At 43.6% G+C, this 27,976-nt stretch overlaps 1 protein-coding gene across 1 annotated transcript in view; it reads right to left on the reverse strand.

Moving 5' to 3' along the window:
* The window catches only part of LOC143804800 (saccharopine dehydrogenase-like oxidoreductase), a 105,683-nt gene that overhangs the window by 45,420 nt on the left and 32,287 nt on the right, over positions 1-27,976 (reverse strand). Inside the window, exons 5-6 of the mRNA XM_077283256.1 lie at positions 9,988-10,037; positions 6,043-6,173 (exon numbers count right to left, since the gene is read on the reverse strand). Coding sequence (XP_077139371.1) covers positions 6,043-6,173; positions 9,988-10,037 — 181 coding nt within the window. The remainder of the gene's footprint in view (positions 1-6,042; positions 6,174-9,987; positions 10,038-27,976) is intronic.

The following is a 27,976-nucleotide window of genomic DNA, read 5'->3' on the forward strand; positions in this document are numbered from 1 at the left end:
AGGATACGGTTTTAAATGCGGGGGGCGGTCCTGTTACTCTGCAGAGCGACACTAGGTCGCCTTTTTTTCTTCATCTGGAGTAGTATAGAAGTCGGGAAAAAATTAAGCAATGTGTTCTGCAAGCAGAGCTCTAGATAACTATGTTATTTCCTGCAGAGATGAGCCCTGGCTGGAAGAAGTGATGACGAACTGTGCTGGATGAAGATGAAAAGCGAGGCTGAAGGACTTCACCAAGAGACGTCACTGGTGAGTTAGTGTGTTACCTGTACACAGACACTGCATACTAAGTACAGATCCCCTGTGTATAATGGCACTTATGGTGATAGTATTGTGGTTTTTTTTTTATTAACCCCTTCCTGACGTCGGACGGGATAGTACGTCCGACGTCAGGTCCCCTGCTTTGATGCAGGGCTCCGCGGTGAGCCCGCATCAAAGCCGGGACATGTCAGCTGTTTTGAACAGCTGACATGTGCCCGCAATAGGCGGGGGCAGAATCGCGCCTATTAACTAGTTAAATGCCGCTGTCAAACGCAGGCAGCGGCATTTAACTACCGCATCCGGCCGGGCGGCCGGATATGACGTCATCGCCGACCCCCGTCACATGATCGGAGATCGGCGATGCTTCTGAATGGTAACCATAGAGGTCCTTGAGACCTCTATGGTTACTGATCCTCGGCAGCTGTGAGCGCCACCCTGTGGTCGGCGCTCACAGCACACCTGCAATTCTGCTGTGCAGATCTTATGATCGCTGCTACATAGCAGAGCCGATCGGGTTGTGCCTGCTTCTAGCCTCCCATGGAGGCTATTGAAGCATGGCAAAAGTGAAAAAAAAAAGTTAAAAAAAATGTGAAAAAAATAAAAAAAACATAAAAGTTTAAATCACCCCCCTTTCGCCCCAATCAAAATAAATCAATAAAAGAAAAATCAAACCTACACGTATTTGGTATCGCCGCGTTCAGAATCGCCCGATCTATCAATAAAAAAAAAGCATTAACCTGATCGCTAAATGGCGTAACGAGAAAAAAAATCAAAACGCCAGAATTACGTTTTTTTGGTCGCCGCGACATTGCATTAAAATGCAATAACGGGCGATCAAAAGAACGTATATGCACCGAAATGGTATCATTAAAAACGCCAGCTCGGCACGTAAAAAATAAGCCCTCAACCGACCCCAGATCATGAAAAATGGAGGCGCTACGAGTATCGGAAAATGGCGCAATTTTTTTTTTTTTTTAGCAAAGTTTGGAATTTTTTTTCACCACTTAGGTAAAAAGTAACCTAGTCATGCTAGGTGTCTATGAACTCGTAATAACCTGGAGAATCATAATGGCAGGTCAGTTTTAGCATTTAGTGAACCTAGCAAAAAAGCCAAGCAAAAAACAAGTGTGGGATTGCACTTTTTTTGCTATTTCACCGCACTTGGAATTTTTTTCCCGTTTTCTAGTACACGACATGGTAAAACCAATAATGTCGTTCAAAAGTACAACTCATCCCGCAAAAAATAAGCCCTCACATGGCCAAATTGACGGAAAAATAAAAAAGTTATGGCTCTGGGAAGAAGGGGAGTGAAAAACGAAAACAGAAAAACGGAAAATCCCACGGTCATGAAGGGGTTAATGATCAGTATTGCAGTATTCAGTCACTATGCGGTGGTAATATGTTGTCTGGCCAAGGTGTGACGGTATTTGTTCCTTGTATGTGCTATTATTTGGTCACTGTGGTGGTAATATGTGGTCTGGTCATGGTGTGGTGGTATTTGTTTCTTGTATGTGGTATTATTGGTCACTATGTGGTAGTAATATGGTGTCTGATCATGGTGAGGCGGTATTTTTGCTTGTTTGTGATATTATTGGTCATTTAAAAATTGAAAAATAAATAAAAATATATCTAAATTGTATTTGATATTTTAACAAATGTTTAGTAAGTTAAGAGTCTACCTTGTCTTGGTGGTGGATTAAAAAATCTTTTGGCCAAAACAAAAGCTGCTGGCCATGTATGTGGTGATGGGAACTGTAAATGTGTGACTGGTGAGGATGTGGTGCAGAAGTAGAGTTTTTGCAAGAGAGGGCAGTGGGACTGTGGATGGTACGAGGGGGTGGAGGCGGGGCTGGGGTGGAGCCTGGACCGGACCGCCTTCCTGGGTGAGTATAATTAAAACTTATTTTTCTTGTCTTTCAGGTCAGACTGGGGGCTTATCTACAGCATTATAGAATGCTGTAAATAAACTCTGAAAGGCGGTGGCTGTATCTTATATCAAGAGGAGAGAGAAATGTAATGGAAAAATCAGACTTTTTTTGCTGTCACCATTGTACCGTTAATAACGGCAATCGCAACACTGGGGTCAGTAACAACCAACCCGAATCATGTTCGCCAAGACCCCGGTGAAATTCTAACGCTGGGGGGCGCTATAACCTTAAACCTCAGCGCCGTTAAAAAGCCGCAGCTGCATGTGTCACGGCTGTGTGACAGTCACGACACATGCATGGAGAGCCCAACAAACAGGCTCTCCATGCATGTGTCGTGACTGTGACACAGCTGCAACACATACAGCTGCGGTGCCGATCAGATGATCGGCCGGCGCGATCCAGGAAGCCGGGTTTCCTCTGAAGCTTATTCGGCAAGGGCTATAGCTTGGCGAATAAGAGGGAACTTGAGCAAACTGGGAGCACCAAATTCCAAACAATTTTCCTCCTCACTCCCAGGACAGGGGTGTCATTCAGGGGGTTGAATCCAGGTGTCCGTCCCTTCATAAACCCTAACTTTGTGGGTGTACCCTGAGGTACTCTCGCACAGTTTGTACAGCTTAGTTTGAGAATTTGAGCCTGTCCTTGAAACGGATTAGGGACTCATCCACGCAGATGTTTCTTTGGGGGATGTACATCTCAGCAAACTTGTTGCTGAAGTGCTCAATGACCGGCCGAACTTTGAAAAGTTGGGCACAATTGGGGTCACCTCGGGAAGACACCGTGCATTGTCATTGTAATGGAAAAATTTGTGTATGGTCTACGTGTATAATGCAAAAATTTGTGGATGATCTACGTTTACGGGTCACAGCCATGCAGAATACCGGAGTGTTGTTCAAAATGTCAACACTCCAACATTGCCAAAGTTCTGGCTTCTTCACTAACACCATTTGAAGATTAAGGCCCCAAAATGTCTTTCTTCTGCATCTACAGGGGTCCAGTTAGAAAATGAAGTAGTGGTATTTTGGAACAAAAATTGCTTGGCATACAAATTTATCTTGACCACCATGAAGTTTACAAAATCCTCCGAGAAAAAGTCTGTTTCTGTGAGGCTGATAAAAATTGGATACTTGACTGTGCCACAAAATCTGGAATCTATGGCTCATAATCTTTGGGTGGTGAGGTCCATTTTCTGTTCTGGGACTTCTGCGTGGTGGTTTGGTATCAGTTTAGGAGGAGGAAAAATGAAGGTGGCTTCCTCTCCTTCACTATCAGTGTCTGAGGCAAGGAAAACGTATGCCTTCTCTGCTGAATACTTTGTAATACCAAATACCGAATAGAAAAATATCAAAATTTGTTAAAAAAACAACACGTCAGTTAAAAAAAAAAAAAAAAATTACTGAGTGCCTGCAACAATCTGACACTAACCCTGACTGTATTCAGTAGACAAAAATTAATACTGTAGTATACACTGATTTCTACTATATATATTTTACTGTGCCTAATGTAGTCCTGTCAACTAATTAAATAATTTTGTATTCAATATTTTGTACGTGTGTGCATGCGAAAGAAAACACCACAATTGGATGCTGATCAACGGCTCAATGACTTTAGGACGCATGAACGGATGTAGTGCAAAAAAGGGAATTTAAAAAACATAGAAAAAAAAGATAAAAAAAGTCCTGGCCAAAAATGAGCATTGGTGTCAATGATAAGCACTCCACAGCTGCAGGATGCATGAAGGAAAAAAAAATCTGCCAAAGAGAGTGAGAGACCTGGTCTTGGTGGCAGAAGGGGGGTTGGGAATTAGGAGAAATCAGGGATCAGGAATGTCTTCTATCAGGAACAGCAACAACACCAGCAGAAGTGATGGCACAGGCTTGAAAAGGTATATGGCACTACAAGGCCCAGCATAACAATAATCGCTCTGCAACGTCTCCAAGCCGAAATCAGGAAGTGCACTGAAACAACTGGAGTTGGTAATTTATTCTTACATTTCTAGGAGGAACAACAACGCAGTGTTTGAAGAAAAGAAAGTTCGCAATTGTTTTATCATGTTCACTGAGAGAGACAGGTTAGGAGTGGAGACAAGTGAAATTCAGGAGGCTGTGCTACACAAGAAGCACGAAAGGAAATAAGATGACTGGATGGGCAAACACTCGGCAAATGAATTTAATGTTGATAGATGTAGAGTAATGCACCTAGGATGGAGTAGTCCCATTGCTGCATATACATTAAATGGGAGAATAATTGGTGTTAAACAACAGGGGGACTCGGGTATTCTGGTTACAAGTAAGCAGAGCAGCAGTACTCAATGTCAAGCAGCAGCCGCAAAAGCAAACAAGGTTTTAGAGAGTGTATAAAAAGAGATAACAATCCAGTGAGCTCAACATAGTTACCCCTATAAAAATCACTTGTGAGGCCACATTTAGAATATGGCATCCTATTTTGGGCTCCACATTTATAAAACGATATTCAGAAGTCAGTTCAAAGGTGGGCAACTAGATTACTACATGGGAAGGAAGGCCTCTCATATGATGAGAGGTTGGAAAAGTTAAACTAGTTTATCTTAGAAAAAAGACGTCTCATAGGGGGATATAATTTATTTGTATAAGTACATGTGTGGTCAATACAAAGACCATACTAAGGACCAGGGGGCACTCATCACGGGTGGAAAAAAAAGGCGATTTCAACAGCTAAAGGAAAGGGTTCTTTACAGTTAGAGCAGTTAGGCCATGTGCACACGTTCAGGATTTTTAGCGTTTTTTTCGCGTTTTTTCGCTATAAAAACGTGATAAAAACGCGAAAAAAACGCTAACATATGCCTCCTATTATTTACAAGGTATTCCGCATTTTTTGTGCAAATGTTGCGATTTTTTCCGCGAAAAAATCGCATAGCGGAAAAAAAAGCAACATGTTCATTAAAAATGCGGAATTGCAGGGATTCCGCACACCTAGGAGTCCATTGAACTGCATACTTCCCGCACGGGGCTGTGCACACCATGCGGGAAGTAAGCAGATTATGTGCGGTTGGTACCCAGGGTGGAGGAGAGGAGACTCTCCTCCACGCACTGGGCACCATATAACTGGTCAAAAAATAAGAAATAAAATAAAAAATAGTCCTATACTCACCCTCGATGTCCCGCGCAGTGTTCCCGCCTCACCGCTGCACGCTGCCGTTCGGTTCCTGTAGCTGGTGTGCGGCGAAGGACCTTGCCGATGACGTCACTGTCCTGTGATTGGTCGTGAGCGGTCATGTGACCGCTCACGTGACCGTGACGTCACGGAAGGCCCTGTGCGCACAGACCAGCTATAGGAAGACGAACGGACGCCGCTGAGGAGATGTCTGGGTGAGTATAAGCATTTTTTTATTTTTTTTATTATTTTTAAACATTCTATCTTTTACTATAGATGCTGCATAAGCTGCATCTATAGTAAAAAGTTGGTCACACTTGTCAAACAGTATGTTTGACAAGTGTGACCAACTTGTCAGTCAGTTTTCCAAGCGATGCTACAGATCGCTTGGAAAACTTAGCTTGCAGAATGCTAAAAAAACGCGAAAAAAAATGGAAAAAAAACGCAAAAAAAAAAATGCGGATTTCTTGCAGAAAATTTCCGGTTTTCTTCAGGAAATTTCTGCAAGAAATCCGCAACGTGTGCACATGGCCTAAGACTGAGGAATGCTCGACCACAAAAGGTATTAATGGCAGACACAATAAAAGCTTTTAAAAAAAGGGCTGGATGATTTCCTCAGTCCACATAAGATTGTGGGTGATAGCTACATAGGTTGAAAAAAGAACTAAGTTGGACTCGATGGACAATTGTAAATAGAAGAAAGATTGAGATTAATTAATCTTACCTGCTTTTTAACTTTTTCCCAATAACTGGAAGTGGCTTGAGGGCCAATTTCTTTCTGAAATTCTTCATATTTGCCCGATCTGCAGCTCCATGAACAGCAGATTGCCAGGTCCCCTCATGAAGACAAGGGCCCTAAACAACATAAGTGTGACGAAGTGAATAATGTTATAAGTTGTGCAGAAATATTGTCACTTGCCATTTCACACCAGTCCCACCCAGCTATGCCAATATGGGCAAAGAATGGATGGGACGGGGTTTCACTAAGTGACACCTTTCAAATTCATGAAAAGTTACGCCACTTTAGTGGGGTAGCGTATGCCAGAAATGTGCTCCAGCCCATGACTGGAGTACAATTCTACCAGAGGCACGTAGCACCTATATAATGAGACAAATTCACCAAGTGGTGTGCGTCTTAATTAGGCACATCATACTCTAGCAGGCCCATTCATTAAAGGTGTTGGCCCTTTAATGTAAACTAACTGCCAACTTTACTTAATACCTTGCTTTCCCAAATCCTTCTGTAACCTGAGCTGTTCTCCTAGTTACATGATATCTAGCGGAGAATTCGAAGACTTCCTGTGAGGTCATGTCAATTTCTCCCCGATTTCCTGTCTCTGGAATCTGATGCACAATCACAGCAATGTGTCTTGGAGAAGCTCTATGCAGCAGAGCTCATTCACCGCTTCTGTGCATACAGCTGCAGACACAGCTTTCCCGTGTATATGTATGATACACATGTATACACGCTTCTCTAAAACCTGTATAATGTACACTACCGTTCAAAAGTTTAGGGTCACTTAGAAATGTCCTTATTTTTGAAAGAAAAGCACAGTTTTTTCCAATGAAGCTAACATTAAATGATTCAGAAATACACTCTATACATTGTTAATGTGGTAAATGACTATTCTAGCTGCAAATGTCTGGTTTGTATTGCAATATCTTCATAGGTGTATAGAGGCCCATTTCCAACAACCATCACTCCAGTGTTCTTATGGTACTTTGTGTTTGCTAACTGTGTAACAAGGCTAATGGATGATTAGAATGCCCTTGAAAACCCTTGTGCAAGTATGTTAGCACAGCTGAAATCAGTTTGGCTGATTAGAGAACCTATAAACCTGACCTTCCTTTGAGCTAGTTGAGAATCTGGAGCATTACATTTGTTGGTTCCTTTAAACTCTCAAAATGGCCAGAAAAATAAGAACTTTCATGTGAAACTCGACAGTCTATTCTTGTTCTTAGAAATGAAGGCTTTTCCATCCGAGAAATTGCCAAGAAACTGAACATTTCCTAGAACGGTGTGTACTACTCCCTTCAGAGGAGAGCACAAACAGGCTCTAACCAGAGTAGAAAGAGAAGTTGGAGGCCCCGCTGCACAACTGAGCAACAAGACAAGTACATTAGAGTCTGTAGTTTGACAAATCAGCGCCTCACAGGTCCTCAACTGGCAGCTTCATTAACCCCTTAAGCCCCAAGGGTGGTTTGCATGTTAATGACCGGCCAATTTTTACAATTCTGACCACTGTCCCTTTATGAGGTTATAACTCTGGAACGCTTCAACGTATCCTGATGATTCTGACACTGTTTTCTCGTGACATATTGTACTTCATGATAGTGGTAAAATTTCTTTGATATTACTTGCGTTTATTTGTGGAAAAAATGGAAATTTGGCAACAATTTTGAAAATTTTGCAATTTTCCAACTTTGAATTTTTATGCCCTTAAATCACAGAGATATGTCACACAAAATACTTTTTTGGAATCTTTTAAAAAAAAAAAATGAACATTTAACTTTTTTTCACAAAAAAATTATTTCAGATCCAATTTGTTTTATTTTCCCAAGGGTAACAGGAGAAATTGGACCCCAAAAGTTGTTGTGCAATTTGTCCTGAGTACGCTGATACCCCATATGTGGGGGTAAACCACTGTTTGGGTGCACGGCAGAGCTCGGAAGGGAAGGAGCACAGATTTACTTTTTCAACGCAGAATTGTATGGATTGAGATCGGACGTCATGTTGCGTTTGCAGAGCCCCTGGTGTGCCTAAACAGTGGAAAGCTCCCAATTATAACTCCAACCCTAATCCCAACACACCCCAAACCCTAATCCCAACCCCAACACACCCCTAACCCTAATCCCAACCCTAACCATACCCCTAACCCTGACACACCCCTAACCCAACCGTAAACGTAATCCAAACCCTAACCCCAACACTAACTTTAGCTCCAACCCTAACTTTAGCCCCAACCCTAACACTAATGGGAAAATGGAAATAAATACATTTTTTTTATTATTTTTCCCTAACTAAGGCGGTGATAAAGGGGGGTTTGATTTACTATTTATAGCGGGTTTTTAGGTTTGTAGCTGTCAGACACTAAAAGATGCATTTTATTGCAAAAAATATTTTTTGCGTTACCACATTCTGAAAGCCATAGTTTTTCCATATTTTGGTCCACAGAGTCATGTGAGGTTTTGTTTTTTGCAGGACGAGTTGACGTTTTTATTGGTACCATTTTCGGGCACATGACATTTTTTGATCGCTTTTTATTCCGATTTTTGTTAGGCAACAAAAACCAGCAATTCGTAAATTTCTTTTTGGGGGGGGGAGGGCGTTTATACAGTTCCGCATTTGGTAAAATTGATAAAGCAATTTTATTCTTTGGGTCAGTACAATTACAGTGATACCTCATTTATATCATTTTTTTATGTTTTGGCGCTTTTATACAATAAAAACTATTTTATAGAAAAAATAATTATTTTTGCATCGCTTTATTCTGAGGGCTATAACTTTTTTATTTTTCTGTTGATGACACTGTATGGCAGCTCGTTTTTTGCTGGACAAGATTACTTTTTCGGTGGTACCGTGTTTATTTATATCCGTCTTTTTGATAGCGTGTTATTCCACTTTTTGTTCGGCAATATGATAATAAAGCATTGTTTTTTGCCTCGTTTTTTATTTATTTTTTTACGGTGTTCACTGAAGGGGTTAACTAGTGGGACACTTTTATAGGACGAGTCGTTACGGACGCGGCGATACTAAATATGTGTACTTTTTTTTTGTTATTTACATAAAGAAATGTATGTATTGGAACAATATTTTTTTTTTACATTTATTTAGGTTTTTTTTTTTCTTTTTACACATGTAAATATATTTTTTTTACTTTTACTTTGTCCCAGGGTGGGACATCATGCTATGGTGTCAGATCGCTGATCTGACACTTTGCACAGCACTGTGTCAGATCAGCGATCTGATAGGCAGTGCTGCAGGCTTGCCGGCGCCTGTTCTCAGCAGGCGCCTTGCAAGCCACCTCCCTGCAGGACCCAGAAGGAGCCTCGCGGCCATTTTGGATCCGGGGCCTGCAGGGAGGAGACGCTCGGAACAACGCGATCACATCGCGTTGCTCTGAGGGTCTCAGGGAAGCACGCAGGAAGCCCCCTCCCTGCGCAATGCTTCCCTATGCCCGCTGGAACGCTGCGATCATGTTGGATCGCAGTCTCCCGGGGGTTAATGTGCCAGGAGCGGTCCGTGACCTCTCCTGGCACATAGTGCCAGATGTCAGCTGTGATAATCAGCTGACACCTGGCCACGCTTCCCCCCCCGTGATCGCGGCTGATCGGTGATGACGTACTATCCCGTCAGTGGTCATAGGGGCCCAGACCACCTCGACGGGATAGTACATCTAATGTCAGAAAGGGGTTAATCTATTCCACGGTACACAATGACTCACTGATAACAGTATGCTACTGACAGAGGAGGGATTTTCAGCTCATTGGCTCCTAAGCAAAAGCTCCAAATTATTGCAAGCCTTTAATAGCAATGGTCATTTTATATAGGCAAAAGGGACTTTTGGGGCCCCCTAAACTCCAGGGCTTGGGTGGGATTGCAACCCCTGCACCAATTGTAGTTATGCCCTTCGCTACTAATGTTTATTTCACCAAGAATTAAACTAACCTCTGGTCCAGACTTTACAGACAAAAAACCTTCTACAGCTGTCAAGGTACCTAAAAATTAGAAAGAAATAAACAAATAAAGTATTTTCCTTGTATCTTCTCATCCACATAAACTAACAATTAACCATAAAATGTATGTGGGACTATTACTCTGAGAATCCTTAGGCCAGGCTCACATGCAGCGTTTCACAGCTTTTTAAATACAAATAAAATTTCGGAAATCTCATGTACACACTTGGGTTTTTCCTGATTGAATTTGAGAACTGCAGAGATTTTGAGAACGTACTGTAGAAAAAATATGAGGTCTGAACACAGCATTTTTACTTCCAATATAGCGAGAAAGAAAGCAGCAAAAATGCTGCATGTGAACATAGCCTTATTGCCTATGCTACATGGCTGTCGCACTCATATTGTACTCATAGATTTTAATTAAAACATTAACTTTAATTAAGGATATGAATAACAAGAATAACAAATATCTATATATAATAATCGACAGTTGGGACTTCCGGCCGCTGTCCCTGAATCCCATAAGGCACTGCGGCAGTGTCACTTGCGCCTGTGCAAGTGACATACATGTCTCCACTATTCCCGCGCATGCGCAATGACAGCCACAACTGCACGCTCTACCCGCGCATGCGCGGTAACGACGCGGCTGTTACTGCGCCTGCGTGGGGAATAGCGGTGACGTCTATGTTAATTTCACCGCACTCCTGATGCAATAGCATCAGGCCTATTTCTAGTATACAATAAGAAAGGGTAAAGTCTATATCGGATATTGCTAGGATATAAGGAGGTACCAGTAATACAAAAAGAAAATGTTTAAAGTCCATGTGCAGAAATTAGGTTGACAAAAAACAAGGTCCAGATCAATATATTTGTCGCCTATGTACAAGGTCCTTATAAATAAATATAATCTATAACGAGAGTTGCCTCTCCTGGAAAATCAGTACAAACCGGACCCTATGCCAAAATATGGTCCTTGCAACCATCTGTTCAAAATTTAGTTGAAGTTTCCAGGGTGATGGTACAGATATTTGTTATGGCATTAACCCCTTCCTATCATGCTATTTTAAGTTTTCATTCTTTCATCTGCTTTCAACATCCTTAACTTGTTTTTTTATTGTTCCGTCCACATAGCCACATGAGGGCTTTTTTTAGGGGAACAAGTTGTACTTTTGAATGACACTATTCATTGTATCATGTGAGTCTCAAAACTTGGATAAAATTCCAAGTGCGACAAAATTGATAATAAAGTGCAATTATACATTTTTTTTATTTACCATGTGATTCTGGTGTTTAGATTTTTTCTCATTATGCCATTTACAGAGTGGATAATTAATTTTATATTTTGATAGACTGAACTTTCATGATTGTAATGATAACATGTAATTTTTTATTTCTTGATAGCCCTCCATACCAGCAATGCCTGCCAAAGGTAGACCTCTGCCTCCCACACCACAAAACTGAAGAAGATGACCAGTGTTACTTTATGTAGTAACTCTGCAATGCTTCAACATATTCAATTGATTTTGAGCCTGTTTTTTCATGACACATCATACTTTATGATAATGATAAATTTAGGTTGATATTTCTATAAATAAATGCAAAACATATCAGAAATTTGTCAAAAACTTTAAAAAATAAGCAATTTTCAAACTTTGAATGGTTAGCCCTTTAATCCAGATAGTCAGACTACACAAACACATTAATGAATAACATTTCCTTCATGTCTGCTTTACATCAGCACCATTTGTAAAATGTGGTTTTATTTTGTTAGCATTTTAGAAGATTTAAAAATGTAGCAGTCATTTTTATTTTTTTTCAAAGAAATATTTAGGGACCTGTTCAGTTTTGAAGTGACTCTAGGGGTCCTATATATTGGAACCCCCCCAAAAGTGATACCATTTTAAAAACCGCACCCCTCAAGGTATTCAAAATTGCTTTTGGGTAGTTCATTAACTCTCCTGGTGCTTTCCAGGAATTAATGCAAAGTAGCATGACAGGAATGAAAAAGTTTATTTTTACCACCTAAATTTTCATAACTTTTGAACAGCCTGCTATGAAGGGGAGACTCTGGACTTTATTTGGCAGCGAACTGCCATGGCAGATATCAGGAGCACACAATCAAGATCTCAGAATGCCAATTGGGTTAAAGAGGAAGTGGAGCGCCCCCACACCGCCGCAGGGCCGAGGGGTACCCGGAGCCGGGCCTCTAGGTCTCAGTCCTGGGGTTGTCACGGTGGCTAGACCCGGTCCGTGGCCCTGTCCGTCAGTGGGGGACGTCCGGTGCAATAAGTGATGTTGTAGCGGTGCAGTTGTGGGGTGCAGGTCGCGGTAAATAACGAGGACACCAGGTTGCAGTCTCTTTACCTCTTTACTGAAGCTCTCTGGGTCCTCAGTCCGGAATACGGCTCACCAGGCTGCGCAAGTCCGGCCGGTCCAATGGCACTTCCAGAGCTCTCCTTGCAGGTGGAAATCGGTGCCTTCCTTCTAGCGCTATGTGTTGCAGTCCTTCCCTGCTGTGCTTATGGAAAGTACCCCACAACTGTTGTGTCTGTTTCTCGTGTTCCCTCACAACAACTTAATTCGCAATGATCTTCCTCGTCCCTCCAGATACTATGGTAGGAACGCACCCGTATGACGGGGAGGCTCGGAGATCTTCCGGGACTCTATCTGCGCCCCTCTCCTGTTGGTACCCCCCTTTGCCTTCCTGGGTGATGCGTGAGACAGTCCGCCTAAAGCTAACTGCCCTGCCGTAGGTCTGAGGTATGGCTTGAAACTCTTTACCTCCTCGGCGTTCCGGCCACCGGTAGTGCGCCTCAGTAAGGTGCTGCCTCTTTCAGCACAACCCTCACTGGTATCTCCTTTCGCTTGATTTCGTTTCTCACTCAGCACAATCTATCTCGCTTCTAGTCCTTTCTTGAGTCCCGCCGCTTCCAGGAGCCTGCGCGGACCCGTTACGTTCTTTCAATGCCAAGCCTCTGCCAGGATCCCACCCCTGGCAGAGACCCTACAGTCTCTCCCTTCACAACACCCCCTGCCACAGGGTGTTGCTCCGTTCAATCCCGTCAGCGTTCTCTCTAACTTCCTGCCTGACCCCCAGTTTACCCACTATGGTGGGGAGTGGCCTAATGAATAGCACCCTTAGCTCCCCCCGGAGGCCCAGCTGTGAAATGAATTGGTGACTGTGATACCTGCTCAGAGAACTCCTTCAGTGCCATCGAACGCACCATGGCCCCCCTTAGTGGCTGAGCCATGATACTGCAACGACCAGGACTCTGGGGCGCTGCACTCCCCCCTGGTTAAACACAGTACTCCGGGACTGGGAAGAAAAACAACAATACAGGTTAGCAAAAAGACATACAATTTTGTTGAGTGCAAATAACAGTAAGTATACTTAAGTAAGCTTCCCTTTATGGGAGGTGAGGACACTTTTAACGTTACAAACATAATCAACATTATAAATTACAGAGCATAAATAACTTCTGTTACCCAACCGGGTATTCTACTTAGTGCAATTTTTGGAACAATAACTTAACATTGCCTTTAAGTAACTCACACTCTTAGTCTATCAAAGGCCTTCCTATAATCACATTATAAGGCATTTCAACTTTACATTCTCCTTCTTGTGAACCTGCAGGACCGCCTGTCCCTACGGCACCAGACCTACTGCCTCTCCTTTCTTTTACAGGACCGCCCTGTTCAGCCAGGGCCTACTGCCTCTCGCTACTATACACAGTATAGACATAACATTCCTTTCATTTAAAGAACTCTGAGCCCGCTCTACTCGGCTCCTTTAAGGACTCACTCTCTAACCCCTACGGGTTCACTCTCTGTCCTTAGTAACAAAGTAACTTTTCAATGGGGACGCGGGGTTTACCTTCTATCCTCACCTTCATTATTACTTCTTTTACTTTCAACTATGCAGGCTTCTACATCTACCCCTACGGGCTCTCTGCATCTTTCCTTTCTACAAAACATTATTCAGATTTCACATTTCAACAACTTCAACACATATAACTCGGCATGTAAAACAGTTACATTTTCTTTTTCAAGGCATCATTATCACATTACTGTTCGGTAACAGTATCTCTTTCAAATTTACTTCGTCACATCCCCTTTAAGAGGGGACCAAGTCTTTCTGAGGTAGCTCGTCTTCTCAGCCTACCAGTCTTATGCAAAGTTCCAGCCGGGATCTTCACAAAGTGTCTTTAACTAGGACTAGTAGGAAAGGTTTCTTCGCAAAGTGTCTTTAATTAAAACCAGTAGAGAAGGAATCTTCGCAAAGTGTCTTTTGGCTAAAACCAGTAGGGAGCACCTTTAAGAAGGTGCAACTTTTTTACAAGGGAGAGTTTGAATCATGCGCAGTTCATGATTTCTGCAGTTTTTTAAACTTGTGCAAAACTTTGAGAACAACAATAGTGGCCCCGGGTCAACAAGGGGTCACCTTTAACCCTAGACGGGTTTAGTAGCAAACAGGAACAGTTAAAGGAATGAACAGTTAACTATTTACATTTTCATGGTATCGAGGTTTATTCTTCTTCTGGTGGCTTGGGTTCCTGGAACCCAGCCGCCGTGGTGCCAGTGTCCGCGGTCCGGACATGCAGATGGACTCGACTGGCCAACTCTGGGGCTGCTACTAGGCGTACTGTTGCAATGGTGACAAGATCGGGTACTCCCGGGACCAGGTCTGGGGTAGCAAGTGCTGCGGCTCCAGACATACACCGCCGAACATTCCGTGCATACCACCCGAGGGGGTTCAAGTGGCGGCTGTAGGTCACTGGATCCCCCTTTTGTAACGGTTCTCCGCTTCGGCCACAACAGGGAGCCCTCACATTACAATGTGCAACAAAAACATCAGTATCCAGTCCCGGCTCGTGTATGAGGCCCCACCCCCTTTTTACATGGTAGGCCAACACAGTGCCCCGCCTTACCGCGTCTCTGTCATCCCATGCCGGGGGGGGTTGTTGTACTTTCGATGGGCCCATCGACTCAGCTCCTTTCCGTCCTTTCCACTGCAGAATCAAGCACTGTCTATATTGTTCCCATGTAAGCACCGCAAGAGTGGACCCGTTCTCCCGGGATCCATCCGCTCTAAACCAGGGGGTGTCCCACCGAAGAACTACTCCATCTAAGCTCACATCCACGGGTTCCCCCACTCCAGTCGACAGCGGCGGCACCATCCTCCCTAGGTCATCGGGGGATAGCACCATTAGCCCTGCCGAGATAAGTCGCTCCCTACTGAGATGGAGGTGGGTCATGGAAGCGGGCTCGTGGAGGGGAGCAGGGACGTCGGCCATACCTGCGCCTAATGTGGTTCCATTGGTGTCGCTCCGGTCCGTTAACGAGGACACTGGAGTCGGCTGCAGCCCGGACCGGGGCTCCTCCAATGGGATGCTCGGATTCGGCTCCGCTTGCTGTGATTCCTCCTCCTCTAACTCCGAGGTCGGGATTGGTGGACGTAGTTCTGCTGTCGGGTCCGCGGGCTTCCGGTCCGTCTCCGGTGAAGAAGGACAGGCCGGAACCACTTCTTCCTCGCTCAGGCACTCGCCGTTCATCATCGCTGCCTGATAGTCGCTGGCAGTGCATGCACCTAACTCCGCCATTTCTCTGAGGTCGGGCTTCTCCGTCACCAGCCTCTCGCCGTTGCATATCAAGGGGTGTTTCTCTTCTGCTTTGGGGCAGGTCATTCCTCTGCAGCCAGAAGTGCAGGGGGCGGTAGCCATTTCTCGCGCCACACTGGGAGTCTCCGCCCATAACACGCCCTCCTTCTCCTTGGGTGTAGCAATGGCGGCGCCTTTTGGCGGGAACTTTTGGCGGCTAATGGCGCAGCACAATCTTGCAATAAAGCACAGTAAATCACAGTCTCTAGGCACACATGACCTGATTCTTCAGGCTTAAGTAGATCCTGTTCGTGACGCCAAGTTGGAGCGCCCCCACACCGCCGCAGGGCCGAGGGGTACCCGGAGCCGGGCCTCTAGGTCTCAGTCCTGGGGTTGTCACGGTGGCTAGACCCGGTCCGTGGCCCTGTCCGTCAGTGGGGGACGTCCGGTGCAATAAGTGATGTTGTAGCGGTGCAGTTGTGGGGTGCAGGTCGCGGTAAATAACGAGGACACCAGGTTGCAGTCTCTTTACCTCTTTACTGAAGCTCTCTGGGTCCTCAGTCCGGAATACGGCTCACCAGGCTGCGCAAGTCCGGCCGGTCCAATGGCACTTCCAGAGCTCTCCTTGCAGGTGGAAATCGGTGCCTTCCTTCTAGCGCTATGTGTTGCAGTCCTTCCCTGCTGTGCTTATGGAAAGTACCCCACAACTGTTGTGTCTGTTTCTCGTGTTCCCTCACAACAACTTAATTCGCAATGATCTTCCTCGTCCCTCCAGATACTATGGTAGGAACGCACCCGTATGACGGGGAGGCTCGGAGATCTTCCGGGACTCTATCTGCGCCCCTCTCCTGTTGGTACCCCCCTTTGCCTTCCTGGGTGATGCGTGAGACAGTCCGCCTAAAGCTAACTGCCCTGCCGTAGGTCTGAGGTATGGCTTGAAACTCTTTACCTCCTCGGCGTTCCGGCCACCGGTAGTGCGCCTCAGTAAGGTGCTGCCTCTTTCAGCACAACCCTCACTGGTATCTCCTTTCGCTTGATTTCGTTTCTCACTCAGCACAATCTATCTCGCTTCTAGTCCTTTCTTGAGTCCCGCCGCTTCCAGGAGCCTGCGCGGACCCGTTACGTTCTTTCAATGCCAAGCCTCTGCCAGGATCCCACCCCTGGCAGAGACCCTACAGTCTCTCCCTTCACAACACCCCCTGCCACAGGGTGTTGCTCCGTTCAATCCCGTCAGCGTTCTCTCTAACTTCCTGCCTGACCCCCAGTTTACCCACTATGGTGGGGAGTGGCCTAATGAATAGCACCCTTAGCTCCCCCCGGAGGCCCAGCTGTGAAATGAATTGGTGACTGTGATACCTGCTCAGAGAACTCCTTCAGTGCCATCGAACGCACCATGGCCCCCCTTAGTGGCTGAGCCATGATACTGCAACGACCAGGACTCTGGGGCGCTGCAGAAGCCCCCACATGGGGGGGGGGTAGATGCCATAGTCACTATTGTCATCAACATTTAAGGGGTTAAACAACCATAGTCGGTGACAACACTGATGGTGGCTGACGCAGCAAGTTGTCAGCTATAGTGACGTACTTGGATATAGCACTCTGAACAACCAGTTTCTTTAGCAATGACCTTTTGTGGCTTACCCTCCTTGTGGAGTGTGTCAATTGACTGCCTTCTGGACATCTGGCAAGTCAACAGTCTTCCCCATGACTGTGGAGCCTACTGAAACAGACTAAGGGATCTTTTTAAACACTTAGGAAGCCTTTGTAGGTGTTTTTTGTTAATTATTCTAATTTACTGAGATGACTTTTGGGTTTTCATTGGCAGTAAGCAATAATCATAAACATTAACAGAAATAAATACTTGAAATAGATCACTCTGTAATGACTCTATAGAATATATGAGTTTCACGTTTTGTATTGAAGAATTTAAATAAATTAACTTTTGATGATATTGGGGGCGTGTCCTAGCTGGCCATGTGAGCGGTCGCATAGGAGAGAGCTCCCGCTGCCATTATTGCTCTAATCCTGTGCAGATGCCGCTGTCTGCTTTACAGTGTGATATATCTGCTGGAGGCTGCTGCTAAATTGAGAAAGTTTGCTCGGGGCGGATGATGTAGGGGACTAAGCTGTCTGCTGAAGATAGATCTGAAGGGGAGGATGAAGAAACGACTGCGAAGGAAAGGCTGAGGTACAGAAGAGGGAGGGAGACGGTGGCATGGCTGCAGCAGCAAGAGGGGAGCTGACCCTAAAGGATGTATTTATACTCATGTCCTCATGTAAACAGTCCCTAAATGGCATGACCCTTCAGTTGAAGGAGGTTAAAGGGGAGATTGTACAGATACAGGCTGCCATACAGAAAATGGATAACTGCATCAGAGAGGTGGAAGAGAGGATGAGAACTGCAGAGGATCATGTTGCAAAGTTGCAAAAGACAGAGAAAAAGTTTGCTCTAAAGATATCAGAACTAGCGGCAAAAAATGAGGATCTGGAAAATAAATCCAGAAGAAATAACCTCCGAATAGTGGGTCTGCCTGAAAAATCTGAGGGGAGAAATCCTACTGAATATATTGAAAACTGGCTGAGGGAAAAGATTGGGGTCGAGGCTCTGACGAAAGTTTTTGCAGTTGAAAGAGCTCACAGGGTTCCACCGCAGCCCCCTCCCACCGGAGCTAATCCCGGCACCATGTTGGCCAAGATAATAAACTATAGAGACAGACATTATTCTTAGAAAGGCCAGAGAAATGGAGGATCTCACAGTTGGAGGACAGAGAATTGCCATTTTTCCAGATTACTCCGCTGCGGTCCAGAAACAGAGAATGCAGTTTACTGGTGTCAAGAGACGTCTGAGAGAGTTGGGGGTGCAATACTCCATATTTTTTCCGGCGAGACTAAGAGTGGTGGCTTTTAATAGAGTTCATTTTTTCCTAACACCAGAGGACGCTACCCAGTGGATTGATATTAATGCTACGAAAATACAAGCTAAAGGAGACTGAGAACTCGTTGAGATATGGATATGGGATATTGATTTCTCTTTGAAAGAGGAGAATTGGGTTAATTGCATACTTTTTTACGGCTTGTATTCTTTTCAATTATGAAAGAGTTGAGTTTAGCCATTCTGGTTCTTTGGCCAGACAATGCTGCAATAGATAATATGGAGGGCAGAGGAGTGCTTTGGAAAAAGGTGTTCTGCGAATGTGTATTATACCTCTTTACTTTGTTATAGGTTTTGAAATGTTTTAGATGAATAAAAAGAGTTGTGACCTTAAGGCCATGTTCACACTTTGCGGGTTTTACCGCGGATCCGCAGCTTTTTTGCAGCTGCGGGTCCGCAGCAGTTTCCATTGCGTTTACATTTACATGTAAACCCTATGGAAACAGCAATCCGCTGTGCACATGCTGCGGGAAAAAACGCGCAGAAACGCAGCGGTTTACAACCCGCAGCATGTCACTTCTTTGTGCAGAATCTCTGCGATTCTGCACCCATAGGAATGCATTGATCCGCTAACTTCCCGCATGCGGGAAGTAAGCGGATAATGTGCAGATGGTACCCGGGGTGGAGGAGAGGAGACTCTCCTCCAGGCCCTGGGAACCATATTAGTGTAAAAAAAAAAGAATTAAAATAAAAAATAATGCTATACTCACCTCTCAGCGCCGCACGTGGCTGTCCGGTCTCAGGGTTGGTTTGCGAGCAGGACCTGCGGTGATGTCGCGGTCACATGACCGTGATGGCGCCGCGGTCACATGACTGTGACGTCACGAAGGTCCTTCTCGCACAGCATCTTTGGAACCGGATCGCCGCGTGCAGCGCCGAGGAGATCGGACGTCAGAGGGGGTGAGTATAAACCATTTTTTTTTAATTTTTAACATTACTATTGATGCTGCATATTGCTGCATATGCAGCATCAATAGTATAGGAGTAATCCCGCAGAGGAAACCGCAAAACAAACCGCGATAAATCTGCAGGGATAACGGCAGCGGTTTTGCCCTGCAGATTTATCAAATCCGCTGCGGGAGAACCCGCAGAGCACACCGCAAAGTGTGCACATAGCCTAATGGTGGCGGGAGGGGGAACGAGAAAGTAATCCAAGGGAGAGTGTCTCTAATGGGCAGAGGAGCCCCACTCTCGATGAGAGGAAAAAGCTTTAGTTGGGGGGGGGATAGGGATGGGAGTTGGGATTTCAAAGGGTGGGGGGAAGGAGTTAGACAGCTCAGGCCAAGTAATAAGGTTACTCTGAAGGTTGATGAGAGGTATGATGGGGGACCGTATTAAATTATTGAGTTGGAATATAAGAGGCCTAGCGGATAAAACCAGGCGGGCGGCGGTTTTACAGTATGCGCGTGATCAAAGGGCCTCATTGATATGTCTGCTTGAAACACATTTAGCACGTGAGAGGGTTGATGACTTGTCTAGGTGCTGGATACAGAAAGCGTATCACTCTACTTTCTCTACGTACTCAAGGGGAGTGTCAGTACTGATTCCTGCGGGGGTGCGATTTGAGATGAAGGTGTATGTTGATGTGGATGGTCAATATGTGGTGGTAAAATGTAAATTGCTTGGGGTGCTGCTGTTTGTAGTGGCTATGTATATTCCACCTCCCTACTCCAGTAAGAAAATTAGAGAAGTGTTGGAGCTGGTGGGGCGAGGGGACCCGATGCCACTTATAATATTGAGGTCCCCAATGATTAGATGTGATGACTTCTGGGATAGGAACAAAAACTTACAGAATAGGTCTGAAGGTCATACTACAACGTTTGGTACATATGTTCAGGAAATTGGCATGATTGATCTGTGGAGGGTGCGACACGTTGCGGAGAGGGGGTATTCCTTAGGCTAGGTTCACACTGCGTTAAAGCAGCCCATTCAACACATGCGTTAAACGGGCTGTGTTAACGCAAGTGCCGAACTTAGCTTGCGCTAGCGCAGATAGAGCTAGCAGATGCTCTATCTGCGCTAGGAGTGACGGACCTGGAAAGGCTGCAGCCCGCGTCCCAGGGTCTGTCACTCAATGACGGCACATCGCTAGCGCACGCCTATTATGGGAGTGCGCTAGCTATGCGCCCAAAATAGGGGAGAATGGCAGTGTTACCAGACTGCGCTACACCGCGTTATACCGCGGTGTAACGCAGTCCGTCTAAGGCTGTGTGCACACGTTGCAGATTTTAACAAAAACGCAATCTTGCCTTACGCAGGCGTGTACTATGGAGGACAGAGAATGAACTTCAATCCAATATTGCAGCCAGCATGCAGCCAGCGGGTAAGAAAAGGGTGAATCAAACACCCGAAAACCCCGCCCCTATGGCTGAAAATTGTTCCCTCCAAATTCAGGTGACAGAGTCCCTTTAATAAAAATCTATGTGAGTTAAAAAAAAAATATTCTAATTTAGTGAGAAACACTTACCTCACATTGATGGTTTTAAATGTATTGAAATGGTGAAAATCCTTTATATCTGGTTATTAAGATCTCCTACATTCCAAGAGAGGAAGGACAGCCTATCCCCTGCCATGGTTAAATGAAGGAAATAGGAGCAGGATTTCTCAGCCCTGGTGTGCTGCCCTGCATTTGTGTGCCAGTTATAAACAGAATGGATCGCTAATCAAACCAACATAAATTCCCTACTGCATCCTGAACAAGGTCCTCAAGTGTCTAAATCATATCAATTACCTTTAATATCATGCTAGAAATGAGACCTTTATTAGAGATAATTCATCATTCTAAGGCAAACCATTATAATCAAAAAAAGGTTAATTTATTAAACTTGAAAAAAAAAAAAACAGCATGGCACTCAGACCATGCAAGTGCCGTCCGATTTTTACATACGCTTGTCCTTGAAAACCTGAAATTGCATCTGCCGCATACAGTAAAGTCACAGTGACCGGACAGAAGAGGATAGAATAGAAATACACACATAGAACAGATATAAAGCGGTCAGTGACATAATTAATACAGTGCATACTGTACATGTATTTTATAAAACCTTCAAAAAACAAAATGAGCAAAAACCCTGCTGTAACTAAATAAGTAAAAAGCAAAAGTGCATCTAAATAACACAGGGTTCATAGTAATTATATTTTTGATCAAAAATAGCATAAAAGCCATCTCACTGTCGACAAGGTGACCCTAATCGGGACATTCCTACGCTGTCTAATATCAAAAACCTTACCATGTGTCAGAGTTGACCTCAGTGTGTGAATAAGGGCAGACTAAAGGACCGGGTCCTGATCTATGGACACCAGTCTGAGGAATTTCCAGCTCAGGAGAAAGAGGCCACACCCCGACATGCACAGAATGCAAACATACAAAGAAAAAACACAAAGACTGAGCTTAGTTTAAGTTGGTATACATGCAGCACAGTCCCAATCAGGGTCACCTTGTTGACAGTGGGATGGCTTTTATGCTATTTTTGATCAAAAACAGTATTACTAAGAACTTTGTGTTATTTAGATGCACTTTTGCTTTTTACTCATTTAGTTACAGCAGGGTTTTTGCTCATTTTGTCTTTTGTAGGTTTTACATGCTTTATGGCCAATGTGAACATGTGTTTATGTGCTGCATGTACACCAACTTAAATCAAGCTCAATCTTTGCGCATTTTCTTTGTACCAATTTTATACCATTGGGCAGGGAAGAAAAAAAAAACCTACATTTTTACCATCAAAATTTTGTTTTAGCCCAAGATTTTACATTTTCGAAAGTGGAAATAGGTAAAAATGGCACCAAGATTTGTCCCACAATTTCTGCTGAAGGCAGAAATACCCCATACATAGCTGCACAGTACTGCTTAGCAATATGGTGAGAGACTGGATTGACGGAGAGCCATTTGCCTCCTGTAGCGCAGATTTTGCTAAAATAGTTTGCGGACGCCATATACAGAGCCTCTAAGTGCTAGAAGAGCAGAATCTGCCATCAAGTGGCCGCATTTTGGTAATTTTACCCCTTTGGGAATTTATCTACAGGTGTAGTGACGGTTTTTATTCTATGGGTGTTTTCCAAAAACAAGCAGAAGTGGATGTTGCTGAGTGAAAATTGCCGTTGTCGCAAGTAAGTTATAATGGCCAGTATGCGGTAGTGCCCAGCTTGTGATTCTGGAGACACGCACCTGTAAATTAGGCGGGCTCTCATCGCTACAGAAATAACAAACATGTAGTCGCTAAATGTGGTTTAGGCACACTGGGGCTCAGACGGGAGGGGGGCATTAGGAAGCGCAGAATTCGCTGGATTTCTTTTGGGAGGGTGAGGAGCCATAGCATTTCTCAAGAGCCTTTTTGCTACCAGTAACGTGGAAACCCCTATATTTTCATTGACAGATGACAGACCTGAGTGGGGACTTTCTTTTTTTGTGGACTGATTTGAAGCTTTTGTTAGGAGCATGTTACATAATGTTTGGGATCACATTTATTTAGCACTCTTTGCTGAGCACCATCTAAATCTCTGTGACGTGATTCAGATGAAACCCCCGAGGGAGCCACGCACTATAATGAAGCAGCAGAGTTAGGCCGGCGTCACACTGGCGTGTTTTACGGATGTATGAGAGGCGCAGAAAATACGGATTGCATACGGTACCATGATTCTCTATGGCCCTGCTCCTATCTGCCGTATTTTACTGATCCGTATTATACGGTCTTGTATGGCCGTAGAAAATCGCAGCATGCTGCGTTTGTCAGTGTATTGCGCAAAAAATCCGCCAATGAAAGTCTATGGGGCGAGAAAATTAAGGATTACACACGGACCATACATGTGACTTGCGAGAAATACGCAGCGGTGTTCTCTAGAAAAGCCGGCAATTCAGTGCGGTGTACAGTAAAATCACACTGACAGAATAGAATAGAATAAGTAGAATAAATGTATACACATAGAATAGGTGTATATATATATATATATACACACACACATATATATATATATATATACAGTGGGGCAAAAAAGTATTTAGTCAGTCAGCAATAGTGCAAGTTCCACCACTTAAAAAGATGAGAGGCGTCTGTAATTTACATCATAGGTAGACCTCAACTATGGGAGACAAACTGAGAAAAAAAAATCCAGAAAATCACATTGTCTGTTTTTTTATCATTTTATTTGCATTTTATGGTGGAAAATAAGTATTTGGTCAGAAACAAAATTTCATCTCAATACTTTGTAATATATCCTTTGTTGGCAATGACAGAGGTCAAACGTTTTCTGTAAGTCTTTACAAGGTTGCCACACACTGTTGTTGGTATGTTGGCCCATTCCTCCATGCAGATCTCCTCTAGAGCAGTGATGTTTTTTTGCTTTTCGCTTGGCAACACGGACTTTCAACTCCCTCCAAAGGTTTTCTATAGGGTTGAGATCTGGAGACTGGCTAGGCCACTCCAGGACCTTGAAATGCTTCTTACGAAGCCACTCCTTCGTTGCCCTGGCGGTGTGCTTTGGATCATTGTCATGTTGAAAGACCCAGCCACGTTTCATCTTCAATGCCCTTGCTGATGGAAGGAGGTTTGCACTCAAAATCTCACAATACATGGCCCCATTCATTCTTTCATGTACCCGGATCAGTCGTCCTGGCCCCTTTGCAGAGAAACAGCCCCAAAGCATGATGTTTCCACCACCATGCTTTACAGTAGGTATGGTGTTTGATGGATGCAACTCAGTATTCTTTTTCCTCCAAACACGACAAGTTGTGTTTCTACCAAACAGTTCCAGTTTGGTTTCATCAGACCATAGGACATTCTCCCAAAACTCCTCTGGATCATCCAAATGCTCTCTAGCAAACTTCAGACGGGCCCGGACATGTACTGGCTTAAGCAGTGGGACACGTCTGGCACTGCAGGATCTGAGTCCATGGTGGCGTAGTGTGTTACTTATGATAGGCCTTGTTACATTGGTCCCAGCTCTCTGCAGTTCATTCACTAGGTCCCCCCGCATGGTTCTAGGATTTTTGCTCACCGTTCTTGTGATCATTCTGACCCCACGGGGTGGGATTTTGCGTGGAGCCCCAGATCGAGGGAGATCATCAGTGGTCTTGTATGTCTTCCATTTTCTAATTATTGCTCCCACTGTTGATTTCTTCACTCCAAGCTGGTTGGCTATTGCAGATTCAGTCTTCCCAGCCTGGTGCAGGGCTACAATTTTGTTTCTGGTGTCCTTTGACAGCTCTTTGGTCTTCACCATAGTGGAGTTTGGAGTCAGACTGTTTGAGGGTGTGCACAGGTGTCTTTTTATACTGATAACAAGTTTAAACAGGTGCAATTACTACAGGTAATGAGTGGAGGAAAGAGGAGACTCTTAAAGAAGAAGTTACAGGTCTGTGAGAGCCAGAAATCTTGATTGTTTGTTTCTGACCAAATACTTATTTTCCACCATAATATGCAAATAAAATGATAAAAAAAACAGACAATGTGATTTTCTGGATTTTTGTTTCTCAGTTTGTCTCCCATAGTTGAGGTCTACCTATGATGTAAATTACAGACGCCTCTGATCTTTTTAAGTGGTGGAACTTGCACTATTGCTGACTGACTAAATACTTTTTTGCCCCACTGTATATATATATATATATATATATATATATATATATATATATATATATATATATATATATATATATATATATAATGTCAGTGAGACACATATTATATATATATATATATATATATATATATATATATATATATATAATTTTTATTTTTTTTAATTTTTTTTTGCTTATGTTATCCATGGAGACATTTTGAAGAACTGTCTATTATTCATTATGGAAGTATGAATGTTATGTCTGCAATAAATGTATTTGCTTCTAAATAACAAGTTTAAACAGGTGCCATTACTACAGGTAATGAGTGGAGGAAAGAGGAGACTCTGAAAGAAGAAGTTACAGGTCTGTGAGAGCCAGAAATCTTGATTGTTTGTTTCTGACCAAATACTTGTTTTCCACCATAAAATGCAAATAAAATGATAAAAAAACAGACAATGTGATTTTCTGGATTTTTTTTTCTCAGTTTGTCTCCCATAGTTGAGGTCTACCTATGATGTAAATTACAGACGCCTCTCATCTTTTTAAGTGGTGGAACTTGCACTATTGCTGACTGACTAAATACTTTTTTGCCCCACTGTATATGTATATATATATATATATATATAATGTCAGTGAGACACATATTATATATATATATATATATATATATATATATATATATATATATATATATATATATATATATATATATATATATATATATATATATATATATATATATATATATATATATATATATATATATATATATATATATATAATTCAGCGCAAGATAGCATAAAAGCCGGTAATTCAATTGCCGGCTTTTGCTCTCTCCTTCACAAACCCGACAGGATATGAGACATGGTTTACATACAGTAAACCATCTCATATCACTTTTTTTATTACATATTCCTCTTTACTAATGTAACAAGTGTCTGTGTGTAAAATTTTGAAGCTCTAGCTATTAAATTAAAGGGTTAAATCCTGGAAAAAATTGGCGTGGGCTCCCGCGCAATTTTCTCCGCCAGAGTGGGAAAGCCAGTGACTGAGGGCAGATATTAATAGCCTAGGGATGTACCATTGTTATAGGACCCCCCCTGGCTAAAAACATCTGCCCCCAGCCACCCCAGAAAAGGCACATCTGGAAGATGCGCCTATTCTGGCACTTAGCCTCTCTCTTCCCACTCCCGTGTAGCGGTGGGATATGGGATAATGAAGGGTTAATGTCACCTTGCTATTGTAAGGTGACATTAAGCGAGGTTAATAATGGAGAGGCATCAATTATGACACCTATCCATTATTAATCCAATAGTATGAAATGGTTAATAAAACACACACAAACATTATTAAAAAGTATTTTAATTAAATAAAGACACAGGGTGTTTTAATATTTTATTATACTCTCAATCCACCTGAAGACCCTTGTCACCTGAAATAAAGTTCAACAAAACAAACAACAATATTCCATACCTTCTGTCGATCAGTCTTGTCCCACGCTGTAAATCCATCTGAAGGGGTTAAATCATTTTACACTCAAGAGCTCTGCTAATGCAGCTGTGCTCCTGTCTGTAAAAACTTTGTGAATGAATGGAATGTAGGGGAATGTCCTGTAGCTACCTCGAGTCACGGTGATGCGCCCCCTGCTGGATGAACTCATATGAACTCGAGCCTGGGAACTTTTCAGAAAAGTTCCCAAGGTCGAGTTCATATGAATTCATCCAGCAGAGGGCGCATCACCGCGACTCGAGGTAACTATAGGACATTCCCCTGCATTCTATTCATTCACCAAATGTCACCTGGCACTGGCCTCCTCGCCCAGCACTTGTTCCCCAGGAGCAGCGTCTCACGTGCCGGACCCACTGTCTGGGCGCCCGGATGCCTGGTACCTCCTACACTACGACCAACATCAGATCTCGGTGAGTCAGACTCGCACTGGTTAGTGCCAAAATCTTTTGTACCACATTGTGCTCAGCTTATTATTTACCATAGTGCACTCACTCTTCCACTCTTCCATCATATGTAGCAGGTACTCAGCGGGGAGTTTATTAATAAGGGTAACTTTTATACAGGTCCTTCTCAAAAAATTAGCATATAGTGTAAAATTTCATTATTTACCATAATGTAATGATTACAATTAAACTTTCATATATTATAGATTCATTATCCACCAACTGAAATTTGTCAGGTCTTTTATTGTTTTAATACTGATGATTTTGGCATACAACTCCTGATAACCCAAAAAACCTGTCTCAATAAATTAGCATATTTCACCCGTCCAATCAAATAAAAGTGTTTTTTAATAACAAACAAAAAAAACATCAAATAATAATGTTCAGTTATGCACTCAATACTTGGTCGGGAATCCTTTGGCAGAAATGACTGCTTCAATGCGGCGTGGCATGGAGGCAATCAGCCTGTGACACTGCTGAGATGTTATGGAGGCCCAGGATGCTTCAATAGCGGCCTTAAGCTCATCCAGAGTGTTGGGTCTTGCGTCTCTCAACTTTCTCTTCACAATATCCCACAGATTCTCTATGGGGTTCAGGTCAGGAGAGTTGGCAGGCCAATTGAGCGCAGTAATACCATGGTCAGTAAACCATTTACCAGTGGTTTTGGCACTGTGAGCAGGTGCCAGGTCGTGCTGAAAAATGAAATCTTCATCTCCATAAAGCATTTCAGCATTTCCCCAGGTCAAGCCACTTTTGAACCATAAACAGCGGCAGAAGCGCCTGACCTGGGCTACAGAGAAGCAGCACTGGACTGTTGCTAAGTGGTCCCAAGTACTTTTTTCTGATGAAAGCAAATTTTGCATGTCATCCGGAAATCAAGGTGCCAGAGTCTGGAGGAAGACTGGGGAGAAGGAAATGCCAAAATGCCTGAAGTCCAGTGTCAAGTA

This window comes from Ranitomeya variabilis, chromosome 2 (genome assembly GCF_051348905.1).
Source record: "Ranitomeya variabilis isolate aRanVar5 chromosome 2, aRanVar5.hap1, whole genome shotgun sequence".
NCBI lineage: Eukaryota > Metazoa > Chordata > Amphibia > Anura > Dendrobatidae > Ranitomeya > Ranitomeya variabilis.